General features: G+C 49.5%; 1 protein-coding gene across 1 annotated transcript in view; it reads right to left on the bottom strand.

Annotated features, from left to right (window-relative positions):
- Positions 1-2602: 2602 nt before the first annotated feature.
- CNTNAP1 (contactin associated protein 1) overlaps positions 2603-21405 on the bottom strand; it is a 45505-nt gene continuing 26702 nt past the window's right edge. The window contains exons 14-24 of the mRNA XM_083407467.1: positions 20944-21100; positions 20423-20550; positions 20122-20289; positions 16426-16644; positions 15468-15707; positions 14323-14559; positions 12096-12223; positions 10596-10689; positions 7435-7671; positions 5772-5822; positions 2603-4155 (exon numbers count right to left, since the gene is read on the bottom strand). Of these exons, the coding sequence (XP_083263593.1) occupies positions 3902-4155; positions 5772-5822; positions 7435-7671; positions 10596-10689; positions 12096-12223; positions 14323-14559; positions 15468-15707; positions 16426-16644; positions 20122-20289; positions 20423-20550; positions 20944-21100 (1913 nt within the window). The 3' untranslated portion in view covers positions 2603-3901. The remainder of the gene's footprint in view (positions 4156-5771; positions 5823-7434; positions 7672-10595; positions 10690-12095; positions 12224-14322; positions 14560-15467; positions 15708-16425; positions 16645-20121; positions 20290-20422; positions 20551-20943; positions 21101-21405) is intronic.

Genomic DNA, 21405 nt, shown 5'->3' with positions numbered 1-21405 from the left:
ACCTAGACAGCATCTTAAAAAGCAGAGACATCACCTTGCCAACAAAGGTTCGTAGAGTTCAAGCTATGGTTTTCCCAGTAGTGATGTATGGAAGTGAGAGCTGGACCATAAAGACGGCTGATCGCCAAAGAATTGATGCTTTTGAATTCTGGTGCTGGAGGAGACTCTTGAGAGTTCCATGGACTGCAAGAAGATCAAACCTATCCATTCTGGAGGAAATCAGCCCTGAGTGCTCACTGGAAGGACAGATCCTGAAGCTGAGGCTCCAATACTTGGGCCACCTCATGAGAAGAGAAGACTCCCTGGAAAAGACCCTGATGTTGGGAAAGATGGAGGGCACAAGGAGAAGGGGACGACAGAGGACGAGATGGTTGAATAGTGTTCTCGAAGCTACCAGCATGAGTTTGACTGCGGGAGGCAGTGGAAGACAGGAGGGCCTGGTGTGCTCTGGTCCATGGGGTCACGAAGAGTCGGACACGACTAAACAACAACAACACTAGATGGTAAGAAAAAATCCAATGAGAGAGAAAGCAGGAGGGAAAGAGAAAAGTGGAAGGTGTGGGCATTTGGTAAGAGTCTTGAGATGGCGTGGCGGAGTAGCACCGTTAGAAACAGATATGAAAGCTAGGAGCTAAATGGCACCTTCAACCTAGGTTATGGGCACAATGACAGAATGTCTAGCTGCTCTTTTTCTTTATAACAAGAATACAAAGCTGAGAATGAACGAACTGCAGCTAAAATATTATGTTCATTTTCCACATGGTCTAGTCCTTCCCCTGCCCACCCCCCTAATATTCTTAAGAGGGTCTCTCTTCCAGTCTTCAGAGAGTAGCTGGAGGTGGAGAGGCAGAAAAAGGTCCTCCTTTCCTTCCACTCTGCAGTTTTAATCTGAAATCTTAGGCTCAGTACTGCGCCCAGAGCTCCGAAACTGCTCGTGTTAACAAAATTCCCTGTCGCAAAACGCACCTAGAACAATGGGAGTTTTGACCGTTGGGGAGAATTAGCAGACATTTTGCGCAATTGAGGATGCATCCAGGCTGCCTAGGAAGAGGAAACGCATTTAGTAATAATAATAATAATAATAATAATAAATTTATTATTTATACCCCGCCCATCTGGCTGAGTTTACCCAGCCACTCTGGGCGGCTATTTACGACGACGGGTGATTCCATCCTCTCTTCAACACCTGATGAATTTTCATGAGGACCTTTTTTTAAATTAAAAAATTACAAGTTGCAGCAGAAAAGGGAAGAACAGACTTTGAAGACGGGGGGGGGGGGAGAGAAACTGAAATATAGACACCCTCCCCCCTCACCTGCTTATGGGTTGCTGGGGTTTTTTTTAACTATCTAACTCGATGAAGCGTTCTGGGGAAACCGAGCACTTGCATGCTATTTTGTGACATTCTGGTCGGCTTAAGAAAGCCTTAATGCAGAGTTCAGGGCAAGAGGTGCCCATCATTCTAGTGTTAGCTGTAGGAGCCAAGGTCTCCTCACCCTGTTGTTCACCATAGGAGCCACACATTTTGTGCTGGCCTTTGCAACAAACAATGCCTGTTCGGGTTTTCAGCTTTTATGTGTTGTGAGATCCGATTGCCTTGCATAGCTAGGGCAGCTCTAGCCGGTTTCGCTGCTGCCATTCTCACCCCAGCACGTCGATCCTCTATCTGCAAAAGGAATGTGAGTCTAGAGCAGGAACTTTGCTGCAGTGGGGATTTTGAACCATCCTAACACACAGGGTGGCACTGTGGGTTAAACCACAGAGCCTAGGGCTTGCCGATCAGAAGCTCGGCGGTTCAAATCCCTGTGACAGGGTGAGCTCCCATTGCTCGGTCCCTGCTCCTGCCAACCTAGCAGTTCGAAAGCACGTCAAAGTACAAATAGATAAATAGGTACCGCTCCGGTGGGAAGGTAAACAGCGTTTCCGTGCACTGCTCTGGTTCGCCAGAAGCGGCTTAGTCATGCTGGCCACATGACCCGGAAGCTGTACACTGGCTCCCTCAGCCAATAAAGCGAGATGAGAGTCGCAACCCCAAAGTCGGTCACAACTGGACCTAATGGTCAGGGGTCCCTTTAACTTTACCTTTAACACACCCTCATTGATTGCACCACATGGCTGTACAGTGGTACCTCGGGTTACATACACTTCAGGTTACATATGCTTCAGGTTACAGACTCCAGATGAGAACAGAACTCGTGCTCTGGCGTCGCGGCGGCAGCAGGAGGCCCCATTAGCTAAAGTGGTGCTTCAGGTTAAGAACAGTTTCAGGTTAAGAACAGACCTCCGGAATGAATTAAGTACTTAACCCAAGGTACCACTGTAGTTACAATGCTGGTGGTTGCTTGGACAGCCTGCAGCCTTTCTCAACCTGTGGGCCCCCAGATGTTGTTGAACTACAACTCCCATCACCCCTACCTAGCAAGGCCAGTGCTCAGGGATGATGGGAGTTGTAGTCCAACAACATCTGGGGACCCACAGGTTGAGAACCGCTGGAGCGCTGCCTGTTAAAACTCAATTTATAATTTAGATACTTTTGAACAACAGCCTTCGCACCATCACCTCCCCACAAAATGACACAGGCTCACGTCGCCATCGCCCTGACTTAACTTTCTTTACATTTATTTATTTAGGTAACCTTCACGCTTTGTCCAGACAAACAGCTCCTTAGAAAAAATAAACCGCTCAGGAATAGCCCCGGGCTTTTGGATAAAATAAATCCATTTTGCTTCTGCTACACAGTTTTTATCTTCTTAACATTGCACGAGTGAACTTAGCTTTTCAAAAGGTAGGGGGGGGGGAAGAGGGTCGGAAGAGTTACCCAAGAGCAAAACCTCCTTCCCCGAAGTAGCAAACTACAGACCACACAGACGACATCACTTCACTGGAAAAAACAGAACATCAGACTTCTGCTTTTGTGTTTTTTATACAAACCGATAGAATAAAAAAACTAGTCTGTCTAATAACCCACAACTAAAAGGGAAGAAGGGAAGGTAGAAAGAATCTTAAAATTCTCAAAACCCTGATTTACGAAAGCAGCAAAGTGGTAGCAAAGTGCGAGTGATCCTTCCATGCGCTGCAGCTGCACACAGAAATATATTTGTATTTTTATATATTTATATATATATATACTGGCAGGCAGGTACCTACATTGCACATTGGATTTCTCTCAGGGCACAATATAACGTGCCGAGATCTAAAATATGCTATATTGCATGGCTCGACTAATGGCTTTTTTTTGTTTTTTTAATTAAATGCTAAGCAATTAAGCAAGGAAGACTATGTGCTAGTGAGTCACGCGTGAAAAGGCCAGAATGGATATTGCGTTGCATTTCCCCTTGTTCCGTAAAAACAAAATAAAAAGAAGAAAGTGCAATATTGACCGTCCAGTGTCTCTCTTCAATAACGGCAAGGATCTGTGGAGTTTGGCATGGAGAAAGTCTGTCTTGCGTCACCTCTGCCACCCCAGTTTTACTCCAAAGGAGACTCTGCGCGGTCCAGAAACAGGAGTGCAGAGAGACTTGATAGCTCTGGGGGTCAGGGAACAACCACCCTCAGGTATCATTTGGGCATCTTCGTAGGCACCAACCTGATCAAGAGATGAGAAACGGGACTGGGGAGAATCAGGCTATTAAAGAAAAAAAAAACTCGGGCTGGCAGCCTTTGATTGACACCTGCCCATCGGTTATTGGATCCAACCGGAAGATGCAGCAACACTCCACAGGATGTGCAGGTGAAACAAGGCAGAGGCGCCAGGAGGGCCGTCGTCTCGCAGTGGGGCTGACAGGGGGGAGAAGGTCGGCTTCCCAGAAAGTGGCACAGTTGGCAGTTCAGGTTTGGTCTTGCCAAAAGGCTGCAGCCGGCACCATCGGAGGGAGGAATCGGCGCTCCTGGCTCCGGTCGGCTATTCGGTTTTGGACTCCTCCAGGATTTGTGGCAAGTTTTGATCCTTCCGCGAGGCGGCAGGCTTCGCCGGCGGGACGGGAGGGGCTCCACTGCTGCTGCCGCCACCGCCGCCGCCACCACCGCTGCTGCTACTACTGTTGTAGTCCTGGATAGCCTTGGGCTCGTTGGTGTGGTACGAGCCCTTGTAGCGGTGATGGTGCAGGTACATCAAAAGGAAAGCGGCCGCCAGCAGCAGGAGCAGGAAAAAAATCACTGAGGGAGAAAGGAGAGAGTGAAGGGGAAGGACGAGAATAACCCAGAAGCGAGGCTACACATGGGCAGGGCCATAGCTCCTTGGTAGACCATATGGGTTGCCTGCAGGTGCCAGGTTCAACTCCCAGCTTCTCCAGTTATAATAATAAGGTAAAGGTAAAGGTACCCCTGCCCGTACGGGCCAGTCTTGACAGACTCTAGGGTTGTGCGCCCATCTCACTCAAGAGGCCGGGAGCCAGCGCTGTCCGAAGACACTTCCGGGTCACGTGGCCAGCGTGACATCGCTGCTCTGGAGAGCCAGAGCCGCACACGGAAACACCGTTTACCTTCCCGCTAGTAGGCGGTCCCTATTTATCTACTTGCACCCGAGAGTGCTTTCGAACTGCTAGGTTGGCAGACGCTGGGACCGAACAACGGGAGCGCACCCCGCCATGGGGATTCGAACCGCCGACCTTTCGATCGGCAAGCCCTAGGCACTGAGGCTTTTACCCACAGCGCCACCCGCGTTATAATAATTAATAATAATTAATAATAATAATATAATGGTGCTGAGACAGCGCTTGGAATGGCTGAGTTCTCCACTGTAACATCATCATTATCATCATCATCATCAAAATAACAAGAATAATAAATATTATTGTTAGTATTATTTACAGCCCACCCAGCTGGCTGGGTTTCCCCAGCGACTCTGAGCGGCTTCCAACACAATATTAAAATACAGTAATGCGTCAAACGGGGACGCAGGTGGCGCTGTGGGTTAAACCACAGAGCCTAGGACTTGCCGATCAGAAGGTCGGCGGTTCAAATCCCCGCGACGGGGTGAGCTCCCGTTGCTCGGTCCCTGCTCCTGCCAACCTAGCAGTTCGAAAGCACGTCAAAGTGCAAGTAGATCAATAGGTACCGCTCCGGCGGGAAGGTAAACGGCATTTCCGTGCGCTGCTCTGGTTCGCCAGAAGTGGCTTAGTCCTGCTGGCCACATGACCCGGAAGTTGTACGCCGGCTTCCTCGGCCAATAAAGCAAGATGAGCACCGCAACCCCAGAGTCGGGCACGAGTGGACCTAATGGTCAGGGGTCCCTTTACCTTTAATGCATCAAACATTAAAAGCTTCCCTAAACAGGGCTGCCTTCAGATGTCTTCTAAAAGTCTGGAAGTTGTTTTTCTCTTTGACATCTGGTGGGAGGGCATTCCAAAGGGCAGGTGCCACCACCGAGAAGGCCCTCTGCCTGGTTCCCTGTAACTTGGCTTCTTGCAGGGAGGGAACTGCCAGAAGGCCCTCGGCTCTGGACCTCAGAGAAAGATGGGGGTGGAGACGCTCCTTAAGGTATACTGGACCGAGGCCGTTTAGGGCTTTAAAGGTTAAGGCTGGGAATGCCCCCCTCCGCATCTGAAACCCTGGGGAGCTACTGCTAACCGACGCGGACAGTGCTGAGCCCTTAGGTGGACCCGTGGTTGGACGTGGCACCCTGGCTTCCTCCGTTATTAGTTGTGGCTGTAGCATGGTAGGCCACAGTCAGCATCTAAATCTGAGCTCTCAAAGCTCTCATGGGCCAAGCTCCCATCCCATGGTGCAGCTCTTGGACCAAAGTTCCTAGCAACCCTCTTGGTCTCACTCACCTCCAATGATGATCGCGATCCAGCCGTCATCGTGGATGTACAGGAAGTCAACTAGAAGGACACAGAGGACCAGGATGAATAAAAATCAATGAATTTTTTAAAAAATCGGATTTTTAAAAAATGTAATTGGATTTTTTATTTAAATCAGATTTTTTTAAAATTTAAATCGGATTTTTAAAATAAAATGCTTTTGGAGGAAAAATCTTTCTAAAGATAGTTTTCTATTTAAGTTACACTACATTAAGTTACATTATTGTCCAAAGGCTATTCATCAGGAGATAAGGATTTGTTTTAAGTTTTTAATATGTGCTAAAACGCGAGTCTAAGTTTTTTTTAAAAATGTTTAACCACATCGGTTAACAAACATGGATACGTATGCTATAATGTTATTGTTTTAGTTAATAATTTCCTTAATAATTTAAACAATTTATTTATCTCCTTCCAGTAAAGAACAGCAGAAAAGTTGTCCAAATATAAACACTTATTAAACCTCACAATAATTTCATAATTATCTGTCTATGTATTTCTAATAGTATAACCAAATCTGTAATTTTGCTATAACTGTAAAAACTACTCTGAAAATTTATTATTCCAAAAATAAAACCTTCCTCTGGTTGTAAATATTAAGATAATACCAGCAATAATGAGTCTTTCTGTAAAAAAAATAAAAAATGATTTAAATCAAGTCTTATTGACTAGTGATTTAAATCGTGATTGTAAAAACGCTCAAAATAAAACAACAGCAATGCAATTTTACATTGATGACAGCGCCCTCTGGTGTCACATCTTGATAACGCATCCGCTGTGGTACCTTGGTTCTCGAACTTAATCCATTCCGGAAGTCCGTTCGACTCCTGAAACGGTTCGAAAACCAAGGTGCGGCTTCTGATTGGCTGAAGGAGCTTCCTGCCCTCAAGCAGAAGCCACGTCGGACATTCGGCTTCCGAAAAACGTTCGCAAACCGGAACACTTACTTCAAGGTTTGCGGAATTCGGGAGCCGATTTGTTCGTCAGCTAAGCCATTCAAGAACCAAGGTACCACTGTATAATGTTTCATCCAGTGCTTTACCAACTACACAGGCTCCCGGTGGAGTACAGGGTCAGGTTTAAGGTGCTGGTTTTGACCTTTAAAGCCCTCTGCGGCCTAGGACCCACGTACCTACAGGACAGCCTCTCCTGGTATGCCCCGCAGAGGACCTTAAGGTCTACAAATGACAACAGGTCGCAAGGTGGTTAGATTGGTCTCAACTAGGGCCAGGGCCTTTTCAGTACTGGCCCCGTCTTGGTGGAACGCTCTGTCACAAGAGACCAGGGCCCTGTGGGACTTGACATCTGTCTGCAAGACAGAGCTGTTCCGCCTGGCCTTTGGTTTAGACTCAGTCGGACCCTTATGTTGCCCTCCCTTTATAGTCTTGATCTATTGGCTACTTTTAAAATGAGGCTGCATTTTAAATTGCATTTTAACCTGTATTTTAAATTGGTTGTTTCCTCCCCCACCCCCCATTATGTTTTTACTGTGATTTTATTGGTGTTAGCCGCCTTGAGCCCAGCTCTGGCTGGGGTGTAAATAACATTTATTATTAAATTTATTAAGAGGTCTCCTCGCCCCCCGGTAAGCACAGTCTTGCCCCCAACCCTTCCTCCCCCATAAATGCTATCTTACCTGGGTCTATGTACCAGGGGTCAAGTTCCGGTGGCGTTTCGATGTAAGAGTTGGGCATAGAGGCACAGCTGGACTCCACCAGCCGCCCTTTGATGCTGTAGGGGCGGATAGGATTTTTGCCACTGGCCCGGAAGATGGTTTTCAGAGGCACAATGCTGTTGAATTTCACTCCTGAGAGGCAACCTGTGAAGCCCGGTGTGTTGTACCTTTGGATATCCGGGTGAATCAGGCCCGTTTCTGTGGACCATGGAAGACAAGAGGAACAGGACACAGTTAAACAGACGCCAGCTTCTTCCTCAGCTCCTCCTCAAACCTTAACCCCCCTCAAAACTACCCCAAATCAGGGAAATGATATACAGTGGTGCCCCGCAAGACGAATGCCTCGCAAGACGGAAAACCCGCTAGATAAAAGGGTTTTCCGTTTTGGAGGTGCTTCGCAAAACGAATTTCCTATGGGCTTGCTTCGCAAGACGAAAATGTATTGCGAGTTGCTGCGATTTTTTCCCGCTCCCCACCCCTTTTTCTAAGGCACTAAGCTGCTAATAGCCTTTTAGCAGCTAATCCGCTAATCCCTTAAGCCTTTAATAGCCGCTAAACCGCTAATAGCGCTAATCCGCTAATGGGGTTGCTTCGCAAGACGAAAAAACCGCTAGACGAAGAGACTCGCGGAACGGATTCTTTTCGTCTTGCGAGGCACCACTGTATAATGAATTGAAAAAAATGTTTAAAAGTACACCCCCCAAAAACAAACAGAGTCCTTTTTGTTGGGGACAATTCAGAGGGAAATTCCCAGGTGTCAAAAAAGGATATTTATGTATGCCATTACTGCGGCCCGTGTCTTGTTAGCCCCAAAATGGAAAACGAGCGAGGCCCCAACTAAAGAAGACTGGCAACTTAAATTGATGGAATACAAGCAGCTTGAGGACTTAACATATAGAATATAAAATATAAAAGAACAAGAAGACGACTGGAAAATGTTCACTGAACATATGGCTGAAAATTGTGTTCATTTAAAAACACTGGTAGCGTTAAGATAAATTCAACAGTGTAAATAAGTTTTGAGGGATGTAAAAATGGATTACTGAATGATTTAGTTCATGTAAAATATGCAGGGATGTATAGTATGCAAAAGGGACGCGGGTGGCGCTGTGGGTTAAACCACAGAGTTTAGGACTTGCCGATCAGAAGGTTGGCGGTTCGAATCCCCACAACGGGGTGAGCTCCCGTTGCTCTGTCCCAGCTCCTGCCAACCTAGCAGTTTGAAAGCACGTCAAAGTGCAAGTAGATAAATAGGTACCACTCCGGCAGGAAGGTAAACGGTGTTTCCGCGTGCTGCTCTGGTTTGCCAGAAGCGGCTTAGTCATGCTGGCCATATGACCCGGAAGCTGTACGCCGGTTTCCTCGGCCAATAAAGCGAGATGAGCGCCGCAACCCGAGTCGGCCACGACTGGACCTAATAGTCAGGGGTCCCTTTACCTTTATAGTATGCAAAATGAACCACCGAAAGAGAAGGAGAGAAGTCATTCATTTATGGTTGTTGAAATGAATATTTTGAAATGTAATTTAGAAATTTTTAAAAGAATTGTGTGTGTGTGTGTCAATGGGTTTAAATGTATGTAATAAAACAGGTGGTTCAATGAAATAAAATAAAACTACCCTGACTCAAAAACACTGACAACGGTCAGCCATATCAGTCTCTGAAAAAGCCTTGAGATCTGTAAGGACAGGCTTAGGAGTCATTATCTGTCAGGACGTGAAGCAGCACTCCAGGGGGAGAGGGGCTCTTTGTTCCTTTCCCTGCCTAGCGACAGAAGGGCATACTATGCAAATTAAGGACGCGCATGCAAAATTCATATGATCTGCATAATTTATTCAGCCCAGAACCTGCAAAATCATTTCCAGCCCCGTTACAGAATGTTCATACAGAGAGGCCTGCGTTTGACAGATGCAACGAGGGGGAAAGGAAAGGGAAAGTGGGGGGAAGAGCTTGCAGAAAGTGGGGTGGAAGGAGAAGACGTGAAAAAGTGGCGCAGGAGGGAAGCGGAAGAGCAGAGGAGCTCGGGCGATGGCGGCTCTTTGAAGAAACGAGTTCCCCATTTGCCTTAGAGGAGACCCTTCTCCTCCTCTTACTGACTCGGCTGCCACCAAATTCTATTACCGTATTTTTCGCTCTAAGGGACGCACCAGACCATAGGAGGGGGAGAACAGGGGGGAAAAAATTCTCTCCCTCTCTGCTCAGCGCCCCTTCAGTGAAGCGGCAGGAGAAACGGAGCCCCTTCCATTTCTCCTCCTGCTTCGCTGAAGGGGCGCTGCACAGCTCTCCCTCTCTGCTGAAGCCAGGAGAGTCTTGTTCTCCTGGCTTCAGCAAAAGGAACCCAAAGCCTTTGGAGCACAGCGCAAGTTCCCGCTGCGCTCCAGAGGCTTCAGGCGGCTATCCCTGAAGCCTGGAGAGTGAGAGGGGTCGGTGCGCACCAACCCCTCTCGCTCTCCGGGCTTCAGCGAAAGCAACACGAAGCCTCCAGAGCGTGGAGGGAGCACTCCCTCTGCGCTTCAGAGGCTTTGCGTTGCTATCGCTGAAGCCAAGGAGCCTGCATTCGCTCCATAGGACGCACACACATTTCCCCTTAATTTTTGGAGGGGGAAAAGTGCGTCATATAGAGCGAAAAATACGGTAAGTATTGAAGCTCACAGTTCCCTATCGGGCATATATATATAACGACAAACTTCCATATACCAAAGGGAGGCCCCTGAGGATGCAGAGACCATCACCTCATTTTGGGGTGGCCACATTTTGCTTTAGAACTGATAGGCACTCCCAAGTTGGCGATTAGAAGGAATGGGGGTCTCCAGGAACACAGGAATAAGGGGACAACAGAGGCTGTTTTGAGGGACAGGGCAGAATCCAGAGATGTGGACAGAACTATGTTTGCGAGCCTAAAAGCAAAGCAGAGTTGGATGTCAGGGTGAGGTTATGTGGAGCAGACATCCCCCTCTCTCCCTGGTCAATCTGGAGCTTTCCAGATGTTGGCCACTGGCCATGGGTAGGAAATCCAAAGTAACTGGAAGGAACCAGGGCAGCAGAAGGCTGACTGGCACATCCAAGGAGCTGGGAATGGGACAATCAATGTCAAGAATGGGCAGGAGCCACGACTCTCACTCACCCATGAAACGACCGAGATAGAGCGCCTTGGGCGAGTCAAGTCTGCCATCCACAAAAAGGGAGAGCTGGTAGACCTGGACTGGGTAATAATCCAACTAAAGGAAGGAAGAAGAGAGAGAACATACTATAAGGCTGATCAGAATACCCTCACAGAGAACAGTGGACTGGCGACCTGGAAACTACAACTAATCCAGAATGCGGCAGCTAGACTGGGGACTGGGAGTGGCCGCCAAGACCACAGAACACCGGTCCTGAAAGACCTACATTGGCTCCCAGTACGTTTCCGAGCACAATTCAAAGTGTTGGTGCTGACCTTTAAAGCCCTAAACGGCCTCAGTCCAGTATGCCTGAAGGAGCGTCTCCACCCCCATCGTTCAGCCCGGACACTGAGGTCCAGCTCCAAGGGCCTTCTGACAGTTCCCTCACTGCGAGAAGTGGAGTTACAGGGAACCAGGCAGAAGGCCTTCTCGGTGGTGGCTCCCGCCCTGTGGACATCCCTTCAGATGTCCAGGAAATAAACAACCACCTGACTTTTAGAAGACATCTGAAGGCAGCCCTGTTTAGGGAAGCTTTTAATGTTTGATGTTTTATCATGTTTTTAATATTCTGTTGGGAGCCATCCAGAGTGGCTGGGGAAGCCCAGCCAGTTGGGTGGGTTATAAATAACACTAACAATATTATTATCATTATTATGATTATGATGTTACAGTGGAGAACTCAGCCTTTCCCAGCACTGTCCCAGGCCCTGTTGTCTGCTTGTGGAAGGTTGTGTTCCTCACACCTCAACAACCAGTTTGATATATCAGCAGAGTACGTGGAGCCCCAGCTATCTACTATACAGAGTTCTTCTGGTCTCTGAAGTAAAGATACATATGTACAGAAAGATCCGGTAACACTATCTCCCTGCTAGGTAACGCTGCTGGGTAAAACCCAGAGCCTCTTCCTCACATGGAAACAGGGCAGTATCCAGACAGGAAAGGACAATATGGCATGGGCATCAGGACACAAACATCAGAAAAGCAATGCCTGTTCTATCTGTTTCTACACCTAGGCATTCTTGAACTAATGGAAGGGTAAATGACTCAGCAAGACGTACGCCTGGCCTTGCTAGTGTTGCTATGGCAACCCAGCGCACCTGGCACCTTATCTCAGAACCTCCAGGCGCTGGGAATGTGTGCCTGGAGACATGAAGCCAAGCACTGCATAATTTAACCGTTTGTCCACATGACACCAATGGGCCCACACTCCGCAGAGCAGAAAGCTACTGGGCTACTCTCCCGGGAGTCCCTCCCTCCCTCCAGACAGTGAGAGAGCCACAGGGCCAGAGGCGAAGACCATGTGTAGTCCTCTAGGCATTGCTGAACTGCGGCATCCATCACTCAACTGAGGCTGATGGGAGTTGGGAGCCCAGCAACGTCAGGGGGGCTCCGGGTCCCTTCCGCCGCACGACACCTTTCTGCAGGCCCCTCCCCACTCATGCAGCAAGAGGGGGCCCCCTTACCTGTGTGTACAACGTTCGATTGACGCGTGTGACATTGATACTGTGTGGCTGTCCGTCGGCCACAGAGCGTGTGCTCAGGGGGTAGATGGCAGGGAGGGCGCCCAGTTGGTAGTGGAGCTGAAGGATGCCTGCAAGGGAAACGGCAACAGGTAAAAGGGGACGGCAAGGAGGAGATGGTGTTGCTTTGAAACAGCTGCTCTCAAAGACGTGCCACGCTGGTACACTAAAATGTCACATATTAAAAACTTCCCTGAACAGGGCTGCCTTCAGATGTCTTCTGAATGTCAGGTAGTTGTTTATCGCTTTGACATCTGGTGGGAGGGCGTTCCACAGGGTGGGTGCCACTACCGAGAAGGCCCTCTGCCCGGTTCCCTGTAACTTGGCCTCTCGCAGTGAGGGAACCGCCAGAAGGCCCTCGGAGCTGGACCTCAGTGTCCGGGCTGAACGATGGGGGTGGAGACGCTCCTTCAGATATACCGGACAGAGGCCGTTTAGGGCTTTAAAGGTCAGCACCAACACTTTGAATTGTGCTCGGAAACGTACTGGGAGCCAATGTAGGTCTTTCAAGACCGGTGTTATATGGTCTCGGTGGCCGCTCCCAGTCACCAGTCTAGCTGCCGCATTCTGGATTAGTTGTAGTTTCCGGGTCACCTTCAAAGGTAGCCCCACGTAGAGCGCATTGCAGTAGTCCAAGCGGGAGATAACCAGAGCATGCACTACTCTGGCGAGACAGTCTGCAGGCAGGTAGGCTCTCAGCCTATGTACCAGATGGAGCTGGTAAACAGCTGCCCTGGATACAGATTTGACCTGTGCCTACATGGACAGCTGTGAGTCCAAAATGACTCCCAGGCTGCACACCTGGTCCTTCAGGGGCACAGTTACCCCATTCAGGACCAGGGAATCCTCCACACCTGCCCGCCTCCTGTCCCTCAAAAACAGTACTTCTGTCTTGAGTCCTGAAAGACGTGCATTGGCTCCCGGTACATTTCCGTGCACAATTCAAAGTGCTGGTGCTGAATTAAATGGCCTTGGCCCAGTAGACCTGAAGGAGTGTCTCCACCCCCATCATCCAGCCCCGACACTGGGGTCCAGCTCCAAGGACCTTCTGTGAAGCTACAGAACCTGAAGGAGCATCTCCACCCCCATCATTCTGCCCGGGCACTGAGGTCCAGCTCCAAGGGCCTTCTGACGGTTCCCTCACTGCGAGAAGTGGAGTTACAGGGAACCAGGCACAAGGCCTTCTTGGTGGTGGCGCCCGCCCTGTGGACATCCCTTCAGATGTCCAGGAAATAAACAACCACCTGACTTTTAGAAGACATCTGAAGGCAGCCCTGTTTAGGGAAGTTTTTAATGTTTGGCGCTTTATCGCATTTTTAATACAGTGGTACCTCGGGCGGGTGCAGAATGATGGGGTGGAATTTCCCTCTCCTCAGGGCCGATTAATGAAAATGTGATGTTGTATAGAAGACACAACTTCAAACCCATCACATCGTGTCTCTTTCCAGTGAAAAATGACGCCAATGGTCCATTTAGCCTGGCGTCCTGTTGTCACAGTGGCTGACCTGTGAGAAGCCCAAAGGCAGGATCCGAGCGCAAGGGCGCTGACCTCTCCTGCGGTTTTCAGAAACTGTCATTCTGACAGTTGCTGCTTCTCACTATGAGAGGTAAGAGGAATGTGTGTGGATTGAACATTTATGCTCCCTGTTCTCACCCACCATAGAGCACTAAAGCCAGCCCTGAAACAGATCCCTTTAGAACTACAGCGGTACCTCGGGTTACATACGCTTCAGGTTACAGACTCCGCTAACCCAGAAACAGTACCTCAGGTTAAGAACTTTGCTTCAGGATGAGAACAGAAATCGTGCGCAGCGGCGGTGGGAGGCCCCATTAGCTAAAGTGATGCTTCAGGTTAAGAACAGTTTCAGGTTAAGAACGGACCTCCGGAACGAATTAAGTACTTAACCCGAGGTACCACTGTATTCTGGTGGCAGGGGAAACCCAGCCAGATGGGCAGGGTATAAATAATATATTATTATTATTATTAGGCCATCTGCTGTGGATGCTGTAGTTAAGATTCATGCCTTGCAGGGGGGCTGGACTCGATGACCCCTGGGGGGATTCCTTTCCAACTCTACAATTCTATGAACTATCCTGACGCCATGGCAAGATGCGCCTTCGCTGAGAAAGAGGCAAGATTCGGAGGGCGGCTAGCTCCCATTGTGCTCACCGTCCTCGCGGATCAAAATGGTCATGTAATCGTGCACAAAGGTGCTGACGTAGATCAGGACGGCGGGGGCCGAAGTGGTGCGGAAGCTGAGCCACACATCCTCCCTGGTCAGGTTGTAGCCGGGGAGCGGCTGAATCGGCTGGTGGAGAATGTTGGAGAACTCCCGGACAACGTGCAACGGCATCGTCATGATGTCATAGCGCACCCAGGTGCCTTGCTCGAAGTAGGCCCCGATGTCTGCAAAAGGGGATAGATGGGGGAACACGGCAACGGTTAGGCGGAGAGCCAAAGGCCTAAGGAAAATAATAATAAAAAATAATAATGATAAATTTTATTTATACCCCACCCTCCCCAGCCAAGGCCGGGCTCAGGGCGGCTAACAAGCAATAATAAAAACAAGTTGATTGAAATACAACTTAAAAACAAGGTTAAATACAACATTAAAATATTAAAATGCAGCCTCATCACAGGAGGAGAAAGGAAAAAAGAAAGGGGGAGGGAATCAAACTGATTCTAAGCCAAAGGCCAGGTGGAACAACTCTGTCTTACAGGCCCTGCGGAAAGAAATCAGATCCTGCAGGGCCCTGGTCTCATGAGGCAGAGCGTTCCACCAGGCAGGGGCCAGTGTTGAAAAGGCGCTGGCTCTGGTTGAGGCTAATCTAACTTCCTTAGGGCCTGGGACCACTAGGGTGTTGCTATTTATGGACCTTAATGTCCTCCGTGGGGCATACCGGGAGAGGCGGTCCCGTAGGTACGAGGCTCCTAGGCCGTGAAGGGCTTTAAAGGTCAAAACCAGCACCTTAAACCTGACCCTGTACTCCACCGGGAGCCGGTGCAGCTTGAAAAGCACTGGGTGAATATGCTCCCATGGCAGAGACCCCGTGAGGAGCCTCGCTGCAGCATTCTGCACCCGCTGGAGTTTCTGGGACAGCTTCAAGGGCAGCCCCGCGTAGAGCGAATTACAGTAGTCAAGCCTGGAGGTGACCGTCACATGGATCACTGTGGCCAGGTCGGGGCGGGAAAGGTAAGGGACCAACTGCTTGATGCGGCAAAGGTGGGGGGAAATCAGCCCTGTCTTCTCCATCATGCCCCCTCCTCGCCTCGCCACTTCACCTCAACCCTCCAAACTTGTTTAGGGCTCTCACCCAGGTTGCAGAAAGGTCCTTCGAAGGCAGAGACCGAGCAGTTGCAGGTGTAGTGGCTATAGGCCTCCAGGCAGGTGCCGTAGTTCCGGCAGGGCACCAAAGGGTTCCGGCAATGCCCGGTGCAATTCACAAGAACCCCTTCCGTCTCGTTGGCTTTCCCCTCCAAGTTGAGGGTGACCCCGTTCATGCGCAGGCCCCGCAAGCAGCCCAAGAAGGGGCGCAGGTAGTATTCAGCAGCGCCTAAGAAAGGGGGACAGGAAACGAAAACGTTAACAGCTGCCTTGCTGGATCTAGGCAAGCTTGTTTTAAGTGTTCCGGTCCCAGTGGAAAATAGCAAGGTGTTTTTGTAATGTCCGCTGCCTTTGAAGCTGGACAAAAACTTTTAAAAAGAAAGGGGGGGAATTGTAATTTATTTAGGAGACCACTGTAAGCAGATGGAAACATTAGCAGGATTTTAATCACACTTGTAATGTAACAAACACTATGGATACGAAATTATGGAATAATATGCAGTTATAAATGTTGACAAAAGGACCCATGGAGGGGATGGGGGGGGAAGTTTCGAGATTCAGAGAAATCTCTATATATGGTGATGTATTTGATAATGTGATAGCTTTTTAAATGTAAAATCAAATAATATATATATATTTTTAAAATGAACCTAGAAGTTTTTAACTATGGAAATAAAGATTTTAACAAATAAAATGAAGAGGATGGTGAAGATGATAAAGCTAGATTTTCACCACCCAGACACACACAAAAATGAGATTTTGCCTGTTACAAAACTGAGCTGGCTGAGCTTTTTCATATTGATGAGGAAGCTGTATTGAGTCTGGTTCTAGTTTGAGGTTATCAACAATGAAAGAACCTCTAACAGTGTCGTCCAATAGGATCTGTCTCTCTCCCTCTTTCTTTCTTTCTTTCTTTCATTCAGACCACCCTGCCCATCCTCACTCACCCACATAGAGAGGCTTCGTGAGGTTCATGTGAAGGAAGGTCTGGGGAGGGGCTGCTCGCACAACCCAGGGCATCCGGTCAACCCGCATCCGAGCCAGCTTCACGTTCATCTCCGCCCTGACCTCGTGCCACTCGTTGTCGTTGTAGGGCATGTCCCGGTGCACTGTCAGGTTCTCGTCCCCGTTGCCAATGTCGTATATGAATACCAGATCTCGGGTAGCTAGAAAACGGCAGCAGGAGAGAGGTGTCACACCACAGCTGCCTTCCAGGAGCATTGGGCGTAGTGGCGCGGCAAGCCAGGGCACCAAGCGGAGAGTCCGGGGAGGGGAGAGCGGGGAGGTAAGCGAGGCGGAGCGGGGGCTTGGTGCCTGCACGCCTCCAGCGCCCGTCGGAGGCGGGAAGGCTCCGGATGCTTTCCCGCAGTCGGGAGCTCTCTCTGCTGGCTCCGCAACACACCACCTCCTCGGCTGCGTGGTGTGTGCTTGCATCCCAAGCTCTGCGCATCATAAACGTGACTCTACCACTGCTCCCCTCGTCTAGGTAAAGGTAAAGGGACCCCTGACCATTAGGTCCAGTCGTGGCCGACTCTGGGGTTGCGGTGCTCATCTCGCTTGACTGGCCGAGGGAGCCAGCATACAGCTTCCGGGTCATGTGGCCAGCATGACTAAGCCGCTTCTGGCGAACCAGTACAGTGCACGGAAACGCCGTTTACCTTCCCGCCAGAGCGGTACCTATTTATCTACTTGCACTTTGACGGCCTTTCGAACAGCTAGGTTGGCAGGAGCAGGGACCGAGCAACGGGAATTCATCCCATCGCGCGGATTCGAACCGCCGACCTTCTGATCGGCAAGTCCTCGGCTCTGTGGTTTAACCCACAGCGCCACCCATGTCCAGCTCCCCTTGTCTACTCGATGTCAAAAGATCCCTGCGCTTGAGGCTACACGCTGCAACTACTGCCCTCAGCGCCCTTCCCCTGCTTCTCCACTGCCTTGCACAGAGCCTGCCTCTGCCCACTGCCCCCACCACCTCTGCACCCCTTCACACGAACCGTGTTTCCTTCCCCTGCCCAATCCCCTCCCAGTCATGCTCTCTCCTCCCACCCCCTTCCTCTCCAAGCAAGGACAGCGAGATTGCGGCTGAGTGAGCGCACTTCTCTGCTGCGGCGATGTGGACGGCCCAGCTCACTTTGCCTGTCCCTGCCCGGACAAGACCCCCACCTTCTTCCCGTGCTGCCCCCATCACGCCCGGCTGCCCAGCCCCACACTACGATCCCGTCACGGGAGCCAATGCCCAGCCTCGCTTGAGCAGCACAGGGCAGCAGCGTGAGCAGCCTTTCCTGAAAAAGGTCAACAACTTTGGGGTGTCCCCCTAAAAAGGCTGACAACTCTGGGAAACGGGGGGTAGGGCGCTGGAGGGATCTTTGCACCACGGCGCCGGATATGCTTAAGACGGCTCTGACCAGGAGGGAGGGTCTCTGCCTCTCCAGACAGCTATGATTTGGGTGCCCCTAAATAAAGCTACCGCCCTGTCCCTGGGTTCACTGCCTGCTAAGCACAAAAGGGAGTGGCATGTCTTTTTCGGAGACCGTAGCCCTGATGATTTCCTACAGCCCCCCTGTAACTCCAGTCCTAAAGGATCTACACTGGCTCCCAGTACGTTTCAGAACACAATTCAAAGTGTTGGTGCTGACCTGTAAAGTCCTCAATGGCCTCGGTCCTATATACCTGAAGGAGTGTCTCCAGCCCCATCGTTCAACCCAGACACTGAGGTCCAGCTCTGAGCACCTTCTGGCAGTTCCCTCACTGAGAGAAGTGAAGCTACAGGGAACCAGGCAGAGGGTCTTCTCGGTGGTGGCACCCACCCTATGGAACACCCTTCCATCAAATGTCAAGGAGATAAAGAACTATATGACTTTTAGGAGACATCTGAAGGCAGCCCAGTATAGGAAAGTTTTTAATGTCTGATGTTTTACTGTGTTTTTAATATTTTGTTAGTAAAAGTGAGATGAGCGCCGCAACCCCAGAGTCGGTCACGACTGGACCTAACGGTCAGGGTTCCCTTTACCTTTTTACCCAGAGTGGCTGGGGCAACCCAGTCAGATGGGCGAGGTACAAATAATAGAATTAATATTATTATTAATAATATTACTTAGATGACTCAAGATTCAGTTTCCAAGCAATACATCCTTAGTTCTCCATCTCGTTCACATTTCTAACAGTGTTAGGGCCCATCTGCACTGCACATTTAAACCAGTATCATACTACTTTTAGACGCCATGGCTTCCCTCAGAGAATCCTGGGAACTATAGTTTGCAAAGGGTGCTGGGAGTTGTTAGGACACCCTTATTCCCCTCACAGAGCTACAATTCTCAAGAGTGGTTTAACCATCGATCCCTCTCCCCGAGAAACTTTGGGGACTGCAGTTCTGTGAGGGGTGAACACCCAGCACCCCTAACAAACGCCATCTCCCATAATTCTTTGGGGGGAACCCCATTTAAAGTTATTTGATGCCGCTTCAAATGTACCACGCGGACGGAGCCCTACATTTTGCACACCACTGGGATTGGGCAAAGTGCCAATACATTCAATATCTGTCTCAGAAGGCCTCTCAGACTACTCCCACTGCCTCGAGTTCCCAATTCCTGTCAGTTTGCATTTCTTAGTACAGCAAGTATTGATCTGCTGTGTAGAGATCTTTCCTATTCTACTTCATTTAAGAGGGTTCTGGAAGCTTCTGGAAGCTTCTCTGTGTGAAAGAAACTTCATGATGTTTGGGTTCTTCCTTCAGAGAAGCTGAGTATAGCTGGTTTAAACTGGTTCTCTTATCTCTTCTGACTATAATAAGAGGCCAGAAGGAGCCTGAGTTTCACTTTCTCTCTTCCTTCTGGTGTGGTGTTCTGTACATAGTATACAGTGGTGCCCCGCAAGACGAATGCCTCAGAAGACGAAAAACTCGCAAGACGAAAGAGTTTTCCGTTTTCTGAGGTGCTTCGCAAGACGGATTTCCCTATGGGCTTGTTTCGCAAGACGAAATGTCTTGCGCCTTTTTTTTTTTAAACCACCAATGCATTCCTATGGGAAACCGTCAATACACATTGGTGCTTCGCAAGACGAAAAAACTTGTAGAACGAGAAAACTTGCAGAATGAATTAATTTCGTCTTGCGGGGCACCACTGTATATAGTATTAAGGTTTAGTCTTATTACAGTGGTGCCTCGCAAGACGAAATTAATTCGTTCTGCGAGTTTTTTCGTCTTGTGAATTTTTTCGTCTTGCGAAGCACCACTGTGTATTGACGGTTTCCCATAGGAATGCATTGGCGGTTTTAAGAAAAAGGCGCAAGACGTTTTCGTCTTGCAAAACAAGCCCATAGGGAAATCCGTCTTGCGAAGCAACTCAGAAAACGAAAAACTCTTTCGTCTTGCGAGTTTTTTGTCTTGCGAGGCATTCGTCTTGCGAGGTACCACTGTCTTCTGCAACTGGATTTCTTATGGACAGGGCCAATCCTGAATGTATTGGATTTGTGACCATTATGCTCATTTGCCTTCAGTAGCAGTAAAGCTCTGCTGGATGAAATATAATTGCCCCTTGTCTATTTTTTGGGAATCCTCCAATGTGTTTAAGTTCTTACTCTGCTAACTATACATTGGGATCTACTCTGGATCAATACTGAGTGGAATTTCAGTGACGATTCCGTACTGTTAAGCTCCACACGGATGTAGTTCTTCGGCCCGATGTTCTCCAGGAAAGTGCCAGAGGGGGCAGAAGTCTTGAAGAAGAAGCTGATATCCAGACTGTAGTTGACTTGGAAGGTGGGGAAGATCAAAGCCATTCCCCGGACGAAAGAAACGGTATTCCAAGAGTTGCCTGCAAATCGTAGGAAGTCCGTTATTAGCGCATGTAAAATGGGTGCGAGCCCTATCCTGTCCTCCCTCAGGGGCCCTCCATCCATTCTGATAGACACATGAGGGAACGGCATCCGTATCAGGACGCTACTCACGGTCGCCATAGCAACGCAACGGGCCCACATAGAATTGGGCCTCCGACCCGGTGCGGTTCGTGTCGCTGATCACCACCTGCGTGACAGGAAGATGGTCGACAAAATTCAGCAGCCCTTTATCCGCCCGCCTGGAAGAGAGAGAGAGCAATGTGTTAAGTTGTGGGTGAACGTATCAGACGACACAGCGATTCTTCAAAGAAGCTCTTGTTTATTCAGAGGCCAGAACAGAACTGAACTGAAGGATTCAGCCAGCCTGCTTATATAGAGCTCCACTACAACGCAATAGGAACCACTTTCTGTAACTATCCAATCACTGAACGTCACTTTCGATCCCTTATTTGCATATGTGGACCTGAACTATTTACAGTATCCCCCTGCTGGCCCAGGGTGAGAACTTCAGTACATAACACCATGGTTGTGGGAAACTGGGCCCGCTATCAGTTAGGGATATACGTTTCGCACCCGCCGCCACGACCACCCAAGGCCCTTCTTGGAGGGACGAGGGCTGCCTTCTCTCTCACCACATGGCATGGTCTGCATCACAGTTGCAGTAGAAACGGGGGTCAGCGCAGTTCTTGTCCATGCCGCAAGCGCAGCGCCCCAGCCCTGGGGGAGAGCCCCCCCAGTAGTAATGGCGCTCTTCATTTCGGCCCATCCAGAAGCTCAGCGGCATCCCAGCTATGGAAGAACAAGAGAGCCTGTCAGAGGCAGATCTCACAGAGCCTGCTCTCAGGCAGACGGAAAAACATAGCTGTCAACCTTCCCTTTTTTTGCGGGAAATTCCTTTATTCCAACGCCATTTCCCGCTGCTTCCCGCTGCTATCCCGGATTGTTAGATATCCTGTAGACTGTCCCTGGGACAGGTGAGGCTGCTGATCCCTTATTTTCGAGGCTGCTGATCCCTTATTTTCAAATCTGAAAGTTGACAGCTATGCGGCAAAACTAATCCCCTGCTGAATCAGGCCAGAGGTCCATTTAACCCA

This window comes from Podarcis tiliguerta, assembly GCF_965153285.1.
Source record: "Podarcis tiliguerta genome assembly, chromosome: 13".
Taxonomy (NCBI): domain Eukaryota; kingdom Metazoa; phylum Chordata; class Lepidosauria; order Squamata; family Lacertidae; genus Podarcis; species Podarcis tiliguerta.
The sequence above is the reverse complement of the archived record's forward strand: the minus strand, read 5'-3'. Positions and strand labels throughout refer to the sequence as shown.